The 18,329-nt window shown below is 39.1% G+C and overlaps 2 protein-coding genes across 2 annotated transcripts in view; both read left to right on the top strand.

Annotated features, from left to right (window-relative positions):
* The window catches only part of LOC309501053 (GTPase IMAP family member 8-like), a 29,446-nt gene extending 18,158 nt beyond the window's left edge, over positions 1–11,288 (top strand). Inside the window, exon 5 of the mRNA XM_082173001.1 lies at positions 10,123–11,288. Coding sequence (XP_082029127.1) covers positions 10,123–10,892 — 770 coding nt within the window. The 3' untranslated portion in view covers positions 10,893–11,288. The remainder of the gene's footprint in view (positions 1–10,122) is intronic.
* LOC309501218 (uncharacterized protein) overlaps positions 11,288–18,329 on the top strand; it is a 175,767-nt gene continuing 168,725 nt past the window's right edge. Inside the window, exons 1-3 of the mRNA XM_082173301.1 lie at positions 11,288–11,339; positions 11,768–12,472; positions 17,371–18,075. Of these exons, the coding sequence (XP_082029427.1) occupies positions 11,330–11,339; positions 11,768–12,472; positions 17,371–18,075 (1,420 nt within the window). The 5' untranslated portion in view covers positions 11,288–11,329. The remainder of the gene's footprint in view (positions 11,340–11,767; positions 12,473–17,370; positions 18,076–18,329) is intronic.

Raw genomic sequence — 18,329 nt, 5'->3', positions numbered from 1 at the left:
TCATCTCACATTCCCTTTAAGAGCAGGCGCGCTTGTTCTAAAGCGGATTCCTATCATAACGGTGGATTTGCCAGGCGCGCACCAGGAGCGGTTCACAGCCGAGGAGACCGACGTTCTCGTCAGGGCCGTAAAACACAGAGAAGTGGCATTGGGGATGGAGAAACACACCCAAATTAACTTCGGTTAAACAGGCGTATGATAATTTGGGTAAATGTGCAAGCTAGATGTATGCTTTTATAATAAATTGTCTATCTATCTATCTATCTATCTATCTATCGTAATAATGTATGATTTGTAAAAATGAAAACTGCTGCTTAGATGAGAGAATCAAAGTGTATGCGCGTTGTGCACACGCTACATTGATTATGGCCATGCATGCGCCCTTAAAATAGCATAATGAACAACGCGCAACGCGCCACTGACTTTAGACTAGGTTTTTTCTGGTCAGTGGATGCAATTGTTTTATGGAACAGCAAAATAGCAAAAGGGATTGTTTGCACCGGAACACGCCTCCTTTTTTGCGCTGAACCGCCCAGGGAGCGCAAGTTCATTCCCTAGTTAAGCGACGTGCTTCTGTGGAGGGAAAAGCGCGCTTTGCGCGGGTGCAAAATAGGAATGATACATGCGTCGGTGTACAAAGTCAATTGCGCTGGGTGCAAGATAGGGCCCTAGGAGTCAAACAACTAAACATCAAGTCAGGAATCACCTTAGTTTCAGTAGTCATGTCAAAGCAATAACTAAATCAGCATACTATCATCTGAAAAATATTGCAAGAATTAGATGCTTTGTTTCCAGACAAGACTTAGAGAAACTTGTGCATGCCAGCAGGGTGGATTATTGTAATGGACTCCTCACTAGCCTTCCCAAAAAGACCATAAGATAGTTGCAGCTCATACAGAACGCTGAGCAGAACCAGAACATATGAACATATTATACCAGTCCTCAGGTCTTTACACTGGCTCCCAGTTAAATTTAGGATTGATTTTAAAGTATTATTACTGGTATATAAATCATTCAATGGCCTAGGACCTCAATACATTGCAGATATGCTCACTGAATATAAACCCAACAGATCACTCAGATCATTAGGATCATATCAGCTAGAAATACCAAGGGTTCACTCTAAGCATGGCGAGTCTGCTTTTAGCTATTATGCTGGAACCAGCTTCCAGAAGAGATCAGATGTGCTCCTACAGTGGTCACATTCAAATCCAGACTCAAAACACTTCTGTTTAGCTATGCATTTACTGAATGAGCACTGTGCCGCTGTTCGTCCGACTGTACTGTATTGTATTTTATTTTATTTTTCTAAACTGTTTTAATTATTCTTATTTCTTTTTATTATCTTAATTTCTTCTATGTAAAGCACTTTGAATTGCCATTGTGTATGAAATGTGCTATATAAATAAACTTGCCTTGTCTTGCCTATTTCATCATAATTCATTACGTTACTTGTGAAGGATACATGTTCTCTTCATAATTTCACTGCCAACATAAGGGAACATGAAGCATATTGTGGAGTTTGATGATGCCTAAATTCAGTCTAGGTCTTCAGCTCAAACCATGCCTGCCTCTTCTCCACCGCACTGCTTCAGGCCGATGTACAGGTGTTTGCCAAACGAAGCACAATCTACTCCAGACTTCCCGTCTGTCCTGCAGCAGCTTCTCCTTCTGGTTTACACTGGAAAGACTCGTTTAGCACAGAACCTACAGCAGAAACAAGCGGCTGATGGTGACGGTCAGACTTCAAGAACGGTGTGTTTTGTACTGGATCACTGTGTGTGTTGAAAAAGTCAAATGTATTTTTGAATGGTGTTGGTCCAGGGCATCGGTTCCTTCAGTGTTCATTCAGTTCAGCTGGATATGGACGGGATCTCAGTCATTCAGAAGAGCTCTGAACACCAGCAGACGACAGGGTTAGATAGTGGATTACTGTGAGTAGAAGGGTCGAGAAACTGAGATAAACGCTGCTGTTCAGTACAAGTATGTTGTCAGGGATCTGATTGGTTGCTCCCAAGCTTAATTTAACCATATAACTTTATGAATAAGAGCAAAATTACATTACTATGGATGTCTGTATTTCTATGTTCTTAATATGAATAAGAATAAAATTTCTCCTGATTATTTTCTCCTTTTGTTTTGTGTGTTCAAATAAAAAAAAATCTTGGGCGATGCCAATCTCCAGATCACATTACAATGCATGGCCCACAAGACTGATTCAAAGCATTTAATCCACCATTTAGGAATGAGTATGATCTTGAAATGTACATTTAATATGAGACTGAGGCCTTGTCCACACGGAGACGTGTTTTGCTGTATACGTAAAAATTTAGTATCGTATCGGTGTTTCGTCCAGACGGATCTGGTGTTTTGGGAGCCTGAAACAGCTGTTTTTTGAAACCAGGTCCCAGAGTGGATAAATCTGAAAACGACACCCTTGCTTTTTCGTGTGTACAGCCAATCCGTTTATTTTGTGAAACGATGATGTCATCACCCCACGTGTCGACCCGAGTCAGACACACTACGTCAAGTGACAGCAACAACAACTGTGGACGACATGCTTGTGTTCGTCCTGCAGAAGCTACTGAGCCTCTTTTATTTCTTTATTCTATACTTATTCATATTATTATGTACTTGAATGTATTTTTATTTTTATTCTTTATTTTACTTCATTTATTTATATTTTATTTCTTATGCTATGATGCTTGTTTATGCGCATGCTCTAAGTCTTCTTCTGCGTTTTTAGTGTATCTCCGTGGCAGAATTACAGCGCCACATACTGGTCTGGCATGTATACTACATCGTTTTGAGTCGGTTTCAGTGGTTTCGTGTGTACGCAGATATTTCTTGAGACGACGCCGTGTTTACGGATTTCTTTTTAGAACGAGGGAAAAAAAATTGGATAGGGAAAGCTCTGGCTTCGTGTGGATGTGGCCTGACTCTTCAAACTAACTGTTTCAGACACTGAGAGAAAAGAGCTGATGCTGCAATGTATATTATGAGATAATTAAAGTGTTTTTTTTACCATGGATGCATGTAAACCTGTTGTAGGAGACTCCAAAACAACATTAGGCCTTTAAAATAGCACTGTATCTTTATTTTTGTGTCTCGGATTTTGCATCAGTCGATCTGGGTTGCGATTAAAAAATCTTGCCAAAAAAGCACCTCATAATGTTTTAGAGCTTTACATTTAACTCCATTATACAGGGAAAAATGACTTGATGTGTATGCAACTGATTCGTGGTTATTCAGCCCTACAGAAGTAATTACTGTACATATTTTTGTCATTGAGTTTGGACTGAAATGGTCTTTTAGATTATTATTTGAAAAAAGCTAATTATATCAAATCAATCAGTTTCCATGTTGGAGTAGTTCCTGCGTTCAGCTTTTGGTCTAGCAGTGTGATTGTAGACCAGAAGTCTTTGGGAACTTCTTTTCTTTTGTGCCAAGGTTTCCTTAGATACATTCAGCACTTAATTGAACTAGAGGGTGAAAGTCCATTCAGGAACACAGTATTTATTTACAGGATGAGCCTCAGTCTGATGTTTCTTGATTGTAGATGGGTCGGTTATATTGGGTCTTAAGTTTAATCATTCTTTACATTTGAATGTTTTTGTCCACTTGTTTTTAAGGACTTCAGACTGTATTTAATATTGACACACGTGACCCATTAGTTGAGGAGTTTCAGCGACTGAATATACAAAATAAAGGAAAATTCTAGTTTTATATTCTTATAATTTGTCTATTATAAGAAATACATAGAATAATTCTTTAAATATTTAAATAAATAATAAAAAATAAAACATTAAAATAGGCTCAGTCTCTGTTTTTGTTTATTTATATATTGCTTTATGCAATGAAATTGCTTCAAAGCAGCTTTACAGAAAAAATAATGTGAGCCAGTGTTATTTTAGTATAATTGAGATACTATTATAGTTTTTTTTATTAATATTTTGGATCAGATTTGTTTTATTTACACATATTAAGCTCTATTGATTTTTTTTTGTCATTCTTTTTTTTAAGTCTATAGTTTTATTATTTGTTTTATTTATTTTAGTACATCAAGTTAAACTACATTAAAATGAGAAACATTGATATTGCTATACCAGCAATTTCCATTGATTCATGTCTTCAAGACATTCCTTTTATTCCTGACCATAAACATTCACATCTTTTTGCTCTCCAAGTCGTTGAGTCATTATCACCTCAAGTTTAGGGAACTAATCCCGCATTCAGATACTGTAATGCTTTTATACTCCATGGATTTATGGAAATATTGGTCTTTTATTACTGTCTTTTAGTTTTTTTTTGTTTTTTTTTCAGCCACCAGATATACAGTATTTTCCAAAACTACCACATATAACACACATTCCCCCAAAAATGCTTTATCACATTTTATCACAGGTTTTAACCTGCCTGTTTTTCTTGCTTTTTCATGTTCAAAATGCATTTTCAATTAAAAAAAAGTCTAAATTCTAATAACGCCTCTTTCACTATTTATCTCTACTAGCTTGAGCAGCTCTTCTTTAACTTGTTGATGATTTTCTTGCTTAAAATCTTTCTTTGTCTCCTTATTTTTGTTAAAAGGACCAAATTCATTTTATTCCAGAGGCCATTTTCAGCTAATTCTACAGTATGCTTATCAACTATCTTAATTATTTTATCTTTTTTAGTAATTCAATCTTTAAATGGTTTATTTGTCGTTTTATTGTCCAACCTGATCCAGACGTCGTCTCCTACTAGGCAACAGTCCTCTGGCTGCTTCTCCAGTGCTGCAGTCTTTCCTTTAATCTCTGTAAAATTAACATAAAACATCAGTTCTTCAATGTGCTGATCCCATTTCCCAACTCATTTCCCATCCGTGTCAGTGAGAAACATGGCGGAAATACCACAATACGGTATTTAGCAGTGATTGTCATGCTTTTCTATTTACAGTTTAGTAAGCACAAAATACAGTATGATAGCATTATATTATAACAATATAATATATCACGATAACGTTTTTGGCTTCATAAATGAATTAAAAACATAAAAAAGAAAAACACACCTGATGCACATTCTTTGTTCTTCATTTTCTAGAAGTAGTAGAGTAGAGTAAGAGCTGTGCTGTATTTTGTGTAATTAATTAACGGAGAGAAAGTGCACCGCCATCTAGTGATTTGAACGCCCCTGCCGTCATAAACACGACTAACCACTTCTTTAAACATGAACTTCCAGGAGACTTGAAACGCTACACCTGTAGACCCGCCCATGAGCAACACTGTTCTGAAGCAAGTCCAGTCAGACAGACATCAACAGCAGGAAATGAAATGACCAAAAAGTACACGGACCGGGTCCGGTAAACCTACATTTACTCTGGAACTCCGACTGAGACACTGTGAATGAAAATGGACTCAAGTAAGCATTTATTATTTTAAAAACTAATCGTCTTTTCCTTGTTAATTCATAGTAAAAATGACTTTTAATCAAACTCGACATGTTTAACCTGTTTCTGTGAGACATCGCAAATGCTTTCACTTTCATATTGGTCTATACAGCTGGGTCATTCCACGAGTTCAGTGCCTTTTCAACTTTGAAAAATTAAAATATAAAATAAGTGTAATCGATTTTTTTTTATACATTTATTTATTTATTTTAATATCTATGAAATGAAGACAGCTTAAATGACCAGAACTTGTATTGTGCCATCTCAGGCTGTCATTTTCTATTTTATGACTACTTATCTACCTCATGTTTTGATATTAGATATGCTTTGACAATCTTATATTAGTCATTCAGATGACCAAGAACATACAAATTCTGGAGGATGATCACATGTCAATTAAGAAAAAAATATTTTTGCAAGAGAGGTATTAAAAGAAGGGCTTTGTCAAAGATACAATATATATATATATATAAGATTACAATGGAAAATCTTGGAAGGCCATTTCAAATATAATTTTATAAATAAAAATAAAATTAATGATTTCATCAGTATAATCAGCCTGATCCTCGCTCTACTCAGACCTCCGCGGACTGAAGCGAGTTCACAATATGCAGACAATCTCATTTTACAATAATAAAGTAATATAAAAAAGAAAATAATATTAATATTAATAATATCACATCAGATACAATATTGATATAGAAAATGTCTTGTATAGAAGACCTCGCTTGATGCAATCAACAGTAAATGAATTTCAAAGAAATATATCAAAAATATCCATTGATAACGAGTTTGTATTGCATCACACTCTTATTATTCAAATTTAACTAATATAATGTACCTCTTCAATCACACACATTTCCAGCATTTGATATAAACACATAACCAATTAAATGTTGACCACATGAAAAAGAAATGGTAGTGAAGTATAAGGTTATGTGGGAGTGTGACACTAGAGGGCATGCTTGTGCAACAGGTGCTAATCTCTCAGAGTTAGGAGTGTTGTGGGAGCCCGTGTTTGGTGGCAGATCTATCTCCTGTGTTCCCGTGTAAACATCTGTTAATTGTTGTGGAAATATTTAATACGAATACAACCTACTAAATCTGATTTCTTTACCACGGACAATTTAAACAACTTCCAGTTGTTAAAAATAATAACTACAGTATCTTGAGGCAATTCCCCGAATTCTTACAATACAATACAACACTTCCCTGAAGTAAGGTGACGGCGTCCCGTCAAGAATCTACTATCACTGCCTCAATCACACATGAGCACACAGGTCTTTAGCATCTATACACTCTCACCATCCTTCTCAGGTGTAGGTCCAACACAGGATCATTAAAGGGATAGTTCACTTTGAAATTAATTTTTGGTATGTTTTAGCTTACCTCAAGGGCATCCAAGATGTAGGTGTCTTTTTTTCCGCAGTAGTTTCAATTTTGATATTTTTTGGTCAAACCGTTCTTGTCTGTCAGTCATATAATGCAGGTCTATGGTCACTGTCTCAAAGAGCATGCACAGAGTCCAAATTAAAACAATTCCCCATTGTCCAAATTAAACAATTCCCCATCGTAAGTACACATTGATGGCCTAAGACACGAAACGAGCGGTTTGTGTGAGAAAACGAACAGTATTTATATCGTTTTTACCTCTTGAACACAGCCACGTCCAAATGATCTGAGAGCGCGGGCGGGTATAGATATATACACTAGATGTCGCATTGGCTACGGTTTCGCATTTCCCGCCACTGTCCTCGGGCCGGGTCGGGCCCTTGATAAAGCACGTCACGTGTCATGCGCAGCGTCTCGTCCACTCGCACTCGCAGTCTCGCACGCGTGACGCATCACACCTGCTGTGGTGCTGTAGGCCAGTGGTTCCCAACCTTTTTTTGTCTGAGACCCCCTTTTCCCCAAGAAAATATTTTAGGGCCCCCCTTCACATTTAATGATATTATCGCTCTTGTAAGCTTGCAGCAAGGATGACAAAATATGTTGTTTTCAAACAAACGGTATGTTTACTATAACCAGATATGTTTATGCACAAATAATAGCCTATAATATTGAAAATACAATAACAAAAACATCAGTGGGCCCTTTGTAATTTAAAAACGTAGGCTTAAGGCCAATTTATACTTCTGCGTCGAGTGTACGCCGTAGTGTACGTCGTAGGGTACGCACGTAGGCGACGCCGTCGTGAGCATTTATACTTCTGCGAATGTCTGTGTTGCTCTGCAGTTACACCGCCGAAACGCTAGTTGGCGCGGGTGGGTTTTAATGTTCCAGTTCCACTGTGTTTACATTCCTCGCGGCTGTTTTGAGTTTAGGTTTCTACGAGCAATGGCGACTGAAGGAGTCATACAGATGGCTGTATTTCTGCACTTCTTCAAGCAATCTCTCGGTCACTTGGTTTATTTCCATGGCTCTTCACTGATCTTCGGAATTTAAAAATGGCGGGCAGGCGGTGCAGAGTGCAGAAGATCATTCCGGAAATGGGTAGGAGGAAACGCGATGCTATCCAGCCGACCAATCACAGATCTTGCGGTCCGCGTCGCCGCGACGCGTAGTTACATTTTTGAGGAGGTGCGCGTCAGGGTACGGCGAAGGGTACGACGTATGGTACACGTCAATGCGTATGCTACGCCGTACCTTCTACGCGAACCCGACGCAGAAGTATAAATTGGCCTTTAGGAGTAGCCTATAAACTGGCCCTATTTGAAATGCAATAACAAAAATATTCATACTGGTGTGTAGGTAAAAAAAAAAAAATATATATATGCTAGGCTACTACTAAATGACTGCTGTCTGGGACCTCAGTACTTGCATGTTATTTGTGAGGCATTATCAATGTGAGGCTTTATTTTTGGCGCTTTTGGCGCTATAGCGAGCGATGGTAAACTTGCGTTTATTAACAGAATAATGCGTCTTTCGGAAGAACATTGTAGCCGGAACTACTTCTCTCTGTGTACATCTATGACGAGTCACGCAGGTACTGGGCTACTCCGCAGCGGCAGCGATCTGAACCAATGTTAAATAGTCCCAATGTAAACACTTATTATAGGTGTACCATAGTGGTTCAGGATAAGACAAAAACACGGATTGGAAATGGATTCATGATGAACTCGCTCATTATATACATTTTGTAAATTTTTAACAGAAAAAAGTTAATGATTTTATTTACTGCTCAAAATATGACGGGACCCCCCACAGAGCTCGCTGAGGCCCCCTTGTGGGCCGCGACCCCCCTGTTGGGAACCAATGCTGTAGGCTATTCTGTTGCTATTCTAAATTGCTATTCTAAGTGCGACATGGATCTTGAAGAAGCAAAGAAAAAAATGAAAACAGGAGAATTAACTTTGAGCAAGTTTGGAGGAAAATCGGAGGTATGGACACATTTTAAACTAGTCGTGGGGAGTGACAACATAATGTGTTGGCTTTGTCTCGTGCATTAAATGCGCACGCTGCTCGCCTATGACAGCAAAAAAAAAAAAAAAAAACGGGGACTTCGACGATGAACAGACAAGCAGTCTTGCCATGACAGAAATTATTATAGTAGTCAGCCTCAGGCCTCAATATCCGCTTTTGTTACTTTTCCGATCCATTCAACTATTTCTGAATAAACAAACAACGCAGTTTGCATGCTTCTTCCTTGTCGCATTAGGTCTATTCATTAAGATAATTGCACGCACAATTTATCTTGAACTTGATAAATGTTACAGATATCTTTTACTATGCACAAACAAATGCCTTTCAACTTACATGTGCAAAATTCAGAATTAAATGAATGTGCTGCAATTTGTACAAAAAGAGAGTCTGTAGTAGCCTACATGTTTTAGCCATTAAATAAGTAGTTTCAAGTTTGTTAAGTTTTGTTTTGAAGAAAGCTTTTCTTTAAAGTGAATTTCGTTAAGTATAAATTGTATCTTAATTTTAATACATTTTTCATCAACCAATTGCCTGGATTTAATACATAAAAAGCAATATAGCAGACATTATAATCATGACATGAAGTCGCCGGCGCGCCGCGGTCACACCATTTGAAACTTGTAACACACGCTGTCACCGAATTTACAAATGCACATCTTGCTTGTTGCTCATACATATTATGTTGAAATAACAATATGTTGAAGTAACATTATTAATGATAATAAATCTTTAAGAATATTTGATTGAATGCTGAATGTTGTGCTTGTTCAATTTAATCAAATTAAAACTTTAATTGTGATAATTAAAATAATTGAATATTGAATATTGAGTGGCCAATTTTTGCTCATTTATTAATAGTATTTATATAATATATATAACTGCGCAGCTCCCCCTGTAGCCTAAATGAGCACAGCAGCACCTGCTTAAAAAAATTCTGGCGCCGCCCCTGGTTATAACGGCCCACATATTAAAAATGGTCGGGTTTAAATCGGGCTCGGGCTCATAATTACAGTAAACGTGTCGGGTTGGGCCGGGCTCGGACACAACGTGCTTGGGCTCGGGTTGGGTCGGGCTTGATTTTTTGGGCCCGATTTAAGCTCTAATTTGTATTATGATTAGAATATTTTTAGCACAGCTTTCTTGTTAACTTACATTTACAGTTAGCCATTTAGTCCAAAGCAACTTACAAATTAACTGTTCAGAAAGCACACACTACAGGATACCCTGAGTCTGTTTCCACCTTAAGAAGTGTGTTTGTTCTGTATTTGTTGCAGGTGACGCCCAACATCTCTCAGAGCTCAGGATTGTGTTGATGGGATATAGAAAAGCTGGTAAGAGTTCAGCTGGAAACACCATCCTGGGCAGAGAGGAGTTTGACTTGAAGAAATCTGCTCAGTGTGTGAAGAGACATGGAGAAGTAGCAGACAGACACATCACTGTCATTGAAGCTCCAGGATGGTGGAGTACTTTCTCTGTAGAGAAGAGTCCTGAGTTACTGAAACAGGAGATTTTGCTCAGTGTGTCTCTGTGTCCTCCAGGACCACACGCTGTACTACTGATCATACGTGTGGACACTAGATTTAAAGAGAATAAGAGAAAAGCATTGCAGGAGCATCTGGATCTTCTCAGTGAGAGAGTCTGGAGTCACACTATAGTGCTGTTCACTCATGGAGACTCTCTGTTAGACACATCTATAGAGCAGCACATTGAGAGTGAAGGGCCGGATCTCCAGTGGCTGCTGGACAAATGTGGGAACAGGTTTCATGTTCTCAGCAATCACAACAGGAGAGACGACACTCAGATCAAGGAGCTGCTGGAGAAGATTGAGGAGACAGTGGCACAAAACAACGGCTGCCATTTTGAAATAGACAGAAAGATTTTACAGGAGATGAAAGAGAGAAGAAGAGCAGAGGAAGAGAGAGCAGAAGAACGAATGAAGAGGATGCAGAAAAGGAGAGAAAACATCAGATCACAGATGAGTGAGTCCATATACTTTATAGTGCAGATACACACTGAGTATATTAAGTTAATCATGAAAATGTAACAGTCACTGCAATAATAGCAAGAAACTTCTCATCATTAACCGCTATTTGTAGAGGCATTCCCAATAGATGTGTTCAAAGCAGCTCACAGTGACGGCCCCTAAAATCTGTTACTGAAGGAAATAAGCACTTTCATTTCTTAAACAATCCTGTTCTTCATAGGTGGTGCTTTTAATAACGGAAATACTTTTACCTAATCCATAGAAAACAATACAAAAGAAAAAGAAAAGAAAACTGAAAAGATCTCTTCTTGAATATAATCTTAAACATCAGCTTTACACCTATAGATACGCCTCATGTTTGTCGCTGTTCTGAAGCGCCAGGAAGTGAGTCCCGTCAAACACACTTTGAAAGTACATTACAAGTAAAAACTACTAGACTGCTGGAGGAACTATAGTTTATTTGGAGCTCCAACTAAGGCAAAAATAAGTCATGTAAAATGGACATTTGTAAGATTAGAAGCTATTTTTATGAAAGAAAAAAACTGTCAACATGTTCACAGTTTTTGAGAGACACTTTTACTGCTTTCATATTGGTCAATACAAATAAGATTTTGGATCTGTTTATGCCAATTTAGGCTTTTTTTCCCCATGAAAATCTTTATAAATATAAGCAGTCACAAATGGTAGTTTTTGGCTTTCTTTTCATCTAGTAAATTAATGTAAATGTAATACAGTCATGTATTTGCTGGTGCTAATAGCCACCAGTGCATTGATAATGCTTTCCCCGGTGAGAACACACACAAGAGAGAGATTTATTCAGTGGTTTAGAGGGACAATTTAATTTCAGGAACCCCTTTTTCACAAAGAGAGATTATTTAAGAAGATTTAAGATGTCACCCACCTTAAGAAGTGTGTTTGTTCTGTATTTGTTGCAGGTGACGCCCAACATCTCTCAGAGCTCAGGATTGTGTTGATGGGATTTAGAGAAGCTGGTAAGAGTTCAGCTGGAAACACCATCCTGGGCAGAGAGGAGTTTGACTTGAAGAAATCTGCTCAGTGTGTGAAGAGACATGGAGAAGTAGCAGACAGACACATCACTGTCATTGAAGCTCCAGGATGGTGGAGGAATAACTCTGTAGAGGAGAGTCCTGAGTTACTGAAACAGGAGATTTTGCTCAGTGTGTCTCTGTGTCCTCCAGGACCACACGCTGTACTACTGATCATACGTGTGGACACTAGATTTAAAGAGACTGAGAGAAAAGCATTGCAGGAGCATCTGGATCTTCTCAGTGAGAGAGTCTGGAGTCACACTATAGTGCTGTTCACTGGTGGAGACTCTCTGTTAGACACATCTATAGAGCAGCACATTGAGAGTGAAGGGCAGGATCTCCAGAGGCTGCTGGACAAATGTGGGAACAGGTTTCATGTTCTCAACAATCGCAACAGGAGTGACGACACTCAGATCAAGGAGCTGCTGGAGAAGATTGAGGAGACAGTGGCACAAAACAACGGCTGCCATTTTGAAATAGACAGAAAGATTTTACAGGAGGTGAAAGAGAGAAGAAGAGCAGAGGAAGAGAGAGCAGAAGAACGAATGAAGAGGATGCAAAAAAGAAGAGAAAACATCAGATCACAGATGAGTGAGTCCATATACTTTATAGTAGGTCTGTAGTACTCGAGTATGGTCTCGGACTTGTCTCGGACTTGGCCACTGGTCTTGCCAAATATGGCTTTTGGTCTCGACCAAGTCCAGGTGTTTTTATTATTTTCCCAGTAAGCACACATACGTCGCTGTGATATTGAAAGAAAATATTATTGAACGGAAAGTGAAACACTGGCCACCTAATAACTAGCGATGGGCATTTCGGCTCTTTTTCGTGAGCCGGCTATTTTGACTCACAAACGGCTCTTTAAAAAATAAATGTTTAAATAAACTCGCTGAAAGTCCACCGCTAGTGCAACGTGAATATTCACATTTTGAATTGGCCATAACAACCCGAAAACTTGCCTGCTTGCCTTGCACATCTAATTAATGGGCAGTTTTCCGACTTTTTTCTTACCTTTTTTGTGTGTGTGTGTGTGTGTGTGTGTGTGTATATTATTGAGCTTGTAGAAATTTAGCTCTTGCGTTCTTCTGAACATCTCGCTGAATGACATCTGAACATTGCTCGATGTAATTTCTGAGTCATATCACTCCATAATCTGCCTCTCTTTTAAATGCCTGTTCCACGAGTGGTAGGCTCAATGACTGGCTGTTTTAAAATATAGCTAATATCGAAACAAAATAACCCAGGCAGTCTCATCTTCAAGACGTTTAGGCCTCATCCAATAGTAGGCTACTGACAGATGGCTTTAGTTAAAATATTATTTTTCGTCACATCAACTGCCTGATCCGCGGTTTATCGGCTTTAATTGTACTGGAAACAGACCGGCTGTGAAATTGTTATACAGCCAGTCGGTTTCTTCACAAGCCACTTGTGCCATTTGCGTGACTAAAACTGTTTCTAAATGAGTTTCACTGTTATATTTTTTGAAGTTTAAGTTTTTACCAGTTTTCATGATGTGTCGTGAATCAGTTGAAAACGACCGCCACTGCCCGTTTTTAACGTTATCAACAAGTAAGTTAGACTATTTTTCTTTGCAGTACGAATTTGCTGAGTGATCTGGATCTGTACTTTGTCTCATTTCCAACCGAAATGTGTTGCTTAGAAGATCTAATGTGAAGACACATCACAAAGCGCTCATCTAACGTTAAATCATGCCATTTGTAACGTTATTGACTTGCTGTCTGAGGAAGTTGTAGTTGGTTAAATGAAGTCTGATGGTTTGAAATAAACACCCGCCAACCCGCCAAATGCGCTAAAAATTTACTTTGGTGGGTATCGCTGTCAAATCACTGGCCAATTTGGCATGTTATTATGTTTACTCACTTTGCTGTGGAAATTCGTTTAAACCAAATCTGCTCGGATTTTGCGCAAATACTCGTGCAAAACTATTAACTGTCTCTTCTCTTTCTCTGTAGTTTCTCAAATGAGAATAATCGTGATTAATTATCGCGATTATAATTTTGAGCAAAATAATCGTGATTATCATTTTAGCCATTATCGTGCAGCCCTACCCCCGACCCTTCTAACCAATGACGCCACTCCTCCATCGCTAACTTGACGGCCAACAACTCTCTGTTACCAATGTCATAGTTACGTTCGGCAGGTGATAAACAATGGGAGAAAAACGCGCAAGGGTGCATCCTGTCGTCTGAGGAAGCGCGTTGGGAAAGAAATGCACCTACCCCCACCTCTGACACGTCGACCTCCACCACGAACTGACATGTGGAATCAGGGGCGACTAAGATGGGAGCCGAAACGAAACGGCTTTTGAGGTTGGCAAATACAGCCTCAGCTGTATCTGACCACCTGAACGTCGTTCTGGGGGAGGTCAAGGCAGTCAGAGGTGGGGCTAGTTGGCTGAAGTTGCGAATGAAACACAGATAGAAGTTGGCGAACCCCAGAAACCGCTGTAGGGCCTTACGGGAATCTGGACTTGGCCAATCCATCACAGCCCTAACCTTGTCAGGATCCATGCGCACTCCCTCAGAAGAGACGATGTAACCTAGGAAAGAAACAGACTGTGCATGAAAATCGAATTTCTCCGCCTTGACAAAAAGCCCATTCTCTAGCAACCTCTGAAGCACTCGTCTGATGTGTTGAACGTGTTCCTGGAGAGACGAAGAAAAAAATCAATATGTCATTCAGGTAAACATGTATGAACTGATCAACCATGTCTCTCAACACATCATTGACGAGTGCCTGGAAAACCGCTGGGGAGTTGGAAAGACCGAAAGGCATAACCAAGTATTCAAAGTGCCCCCTGGGGGTGTTGAACGCGGTTTTCCATTCATCCCCCGTCCTGATGCGAACCAAATGCTAGGCGTTACGTAAATCCAATTTTGTGAAGATGGACGCTCCCTGCAACCTCTCGAAAGCTGAAGACATCAACGGCAAAGGATACGTATTCTTTACTGTGATGTTGTTCAGCTCTCGGTAATCAATACAAGGTCGCAGAGAACCATCCTTCTTACCCACTAAAAAGAACCCCGCCCCCGCAGGAGAAGAGGAAGGTTGAAGGATGAAGAATCAGAAATATATTTCTCCATGGCCTCCCTCTCAGGGACAGAAAGGGAGTAAAGTTTGCCCTTAGACGGAGACTGACCTGTCACTAGATGTATAGCACAGTCATAGAGACGATGCGGAGGAAGAGAAGCAGGACGTATTTTAGAATGAAAGATGAAGTATAAATTTAAAACGATTAGGGAAAAATGCTCTTTATAAAGGTTAAAATATCATAAAAATGCAGATTTAAATATGTAAAAGCTGACTGAACAGTGATGAGAATATTGCTTCAGAATAAATAATTTTTACAACACAAAAAAATATCCTATTTTTTTCTGGACAAGTGATTTTTTTACTTGGACAAGTGAATGACCGATTTACTTGTTTGAAGGACAAGCACATGAAAAGGCTTAATGTTGAACCCCGAGTTATATTTTATATGGGCCTAGTATTATGGTTATGTGGCGAGCCTGAGTATAGTTTTACACATCAGCCCAGTCTATTCTGTAAAGTTAGTGATGAGCCGGGTTGGGGGTTTTTTTTTGCACATTAATCTGACAATAAATGTGGCACACCCAGTTTTTCTTACACACAGCCAGAGACGCTTTTCTGGCTACACTAGTGGTGTGTGAGATGGCTCGGCCCTCCCTCATGCAGTTTAATTGGTTGACATTGCGTGTATGATTGACAGGAACAGAATGTGAGGCTGATCAGACAGTCGAAACGAATGTGTGTGCTCCTTTAGGCCTATATAATCATTTTTTTGTTATTCTTTGAATTAGTCAATTATTTTAAATAAAATTAAAATCATTCATTATTTCATCATTACATAATGATTTAATTTCTATAGGCTATATATTTTTAAGCAGACTTTTTTTTTTCTGTCCTGGACTCGGTCTTGACTCGGACTCGAACCTCTTTGGACTTGGTCTTGACTTGGACTCGACTAGTCCTGGTCTTGGACTTGTCTTGGACTCGACAAAAGTGGTCTTGACTACAGCCCTAATTTATAGTGCAGATACACACTGACGGAGTATATTAAGTAAATCATGAAAATGTAACAGTCACCGCAATAATAGCAAGAAACTTCTTGAGACATTCCATAGAGGCATTCCCAATAGATGGGTTCAAAGCAGCTCACAGTGACGACCCCTAAAATCTGTTACTGAAGGAAATAAGCGCTTTCATTTCTTAAATTATCCTGTTCTTCATGTGTGCTTCTGATAACGGAAATTCCTTCACCTAATCCATAGAAAACAATACAAAAGAAAAATAAAAGAAAACTGCAAACATCTTGTCTTGAATATAATCTTAAAGGGTTACTTCACCGTTTTTTCATATTAAACTATGTTATTCCCTTAACTAAGACGAGTTGATACATACCTCTCTCGTCTCAGTGCGTGCACTCAATCGCTGTCTTGCGGCGAAACTTTGTTAGCACTTAGCTTAGTCCAGTTCATTCAATATGGGCCAAGCAGAGAAGCTACCAAACATCTCCACGTTTTCCCTATTTAAATACAGTTATTCGCATAGTGTAACTCGACCTAGGACGGTGACACAAAACAAAACATTGCGCTTTTCTAAGCGTGTAAAATGGATAACTATATTGTATGGCGGAATACCATAGCAAGTGCTTGGAAGCACTTCGACTTCGGCGCAGTAATATCTTCACTAGAGGGAGCGGGGGCCGGTGAGAGGATTTTTCACGAGTGAAGATATTACTGCGCCGAAGTCGAAGTGCTTCCAAGCACTTGCTATGGTATTCCGCCATACAATATAGTTGAAAAAACGGTGAAGTATCCCTTTAAACATCAGCTTTACACCTATAGACAGGCCTCATGTTTGTCGCTGTTCTGAAGCACCAGGAAGTGAGTCCCGTCAAACACATTTTGAAAGTCCATAACAAGTAAAAACTACTAGACTGCTGGAGGAACTATAGTTTATTTGGTTAAAAAAAGGTGGGTTTTTTTAGGCAAAAATATGTCATGTAAAATGGACATTTGTAAGATTAGAAGCTATTTTTATGATAGAAAGAAATGTCAACATATTTTGCAAAAAACGTTTACTGCTGCTTTCATATTGGTCAACACAGATACGATTTTGGATCTGTTTATGACAATTTAGGCTGTTTTTTTTTTTTTTCATAAAGTCTTTTATAAATGTAAGCAGTCACAAATGGTCTTTTTTGACTTTCTTTCCATCTAGTAAATGAATGTAAATGTGACACAGTCATGTATTTGCTGGTGCTAATAGCCACCAGTGCATTGATAATGCTTTCCCCGGTGAGAACACACACAAGAGAGAGATTTATTCATTGGTTTAGAGGGACAATTTAATTTCAGTAACTCCTTTTCACAAAGAGAGATTATTTAAGAATATTTAAGACGTCACCCACCTTAAGAAGTGTGTTTGTTCTGTATTTGTTGCAGGTGACGCCCAACATCTCTCAGAGTTCAGGATTGTGTTGATGGGATATAGAGAAGCTGGTAAGAGTTCAGCTGGAAACACCATCCTGGGCAGAGAGGAGTTTGACTTGAAGAAATCTGCTCAGTGTGTGAAGAGACATGGAGAAGTAGCAGACAGACACATCACTGTCATTGAAGCTCCAGGATGGTGGAGGAATAACTCTGTAGAGTCCAGTCCTGAGTTACTGAAACAGGAGATTTTGCTCAGTGTGTCTCTGTGTCCTCCAGGACCACACGCTGTACTACTGATCATACGTGTGGACACTAGATTTAAAGAGAATAAGAGAAAAGCATTGCAGGAGCATCTGGATCTTCTCAGTGAGAGAGTCTGGAGTCACACTATAGTGCTGTTCACTCGTGGAGACTCTCTGTTAGACACATCTATAGAGCAGCACATTGAGGGTGAAGGGCCGGATCTCCAGAGGCTGCTGGACAAATGTGGGAACAGGTTTCATGTTCTCAACAATCACAACAGGAGTGACGACACTCAGATCAAGGAGCTGCTGGAGAAGATTGAGGAGACAGTGGCACAAAACAACGGCTGCCATTTTGAAATAGACAGGAAGATTTTACAGAAGATGAAAAAGAGAAGAAGAGCAGAGGAAGAGAGAGCAGAAGAACGAATGAAGAGGATGCAAAAAAGGAGAGAAAACATCAGATCACAGATGAGTGAGTCCATATACTTTATAGTGCAGATACACACTGAGTATATTACGTAAATCATGAACATGTAACAGTCACAGCAATAATAGCAAGAAACTTCTCATCATTAACCACTATTTGTAGAAGCATTCCCAATAGATGTGTTCAAAGCAGCTCACAGTGACGGCCCCTAAAATCTGTTACTGAAGGAAATAAGTGCTTTCATTTCTTAAATTATCCTGTTCTTCATAGGTGGTGCTTTTGATAACGGAAATCCCTTT

This window comes from Leuciscus leuciscus, assembly GCF_965113295.1.
Source record: "Leuciscus leuciscus genome assembly, chromosome: 6".
NCBI classification, from domain to species: domain Eukaryota; kingdom Metazoa; phylum Chordata; class Actinopteri; order Cypriniformes; family Leuciscidae; genus Leuciscus; species Leuciscus leuciscus.
The sequence above is the reverse complement of the archived record's forward strand: the minus strand, read 5'-3'. Positions and strand labels throughout refer to the sequence as shown.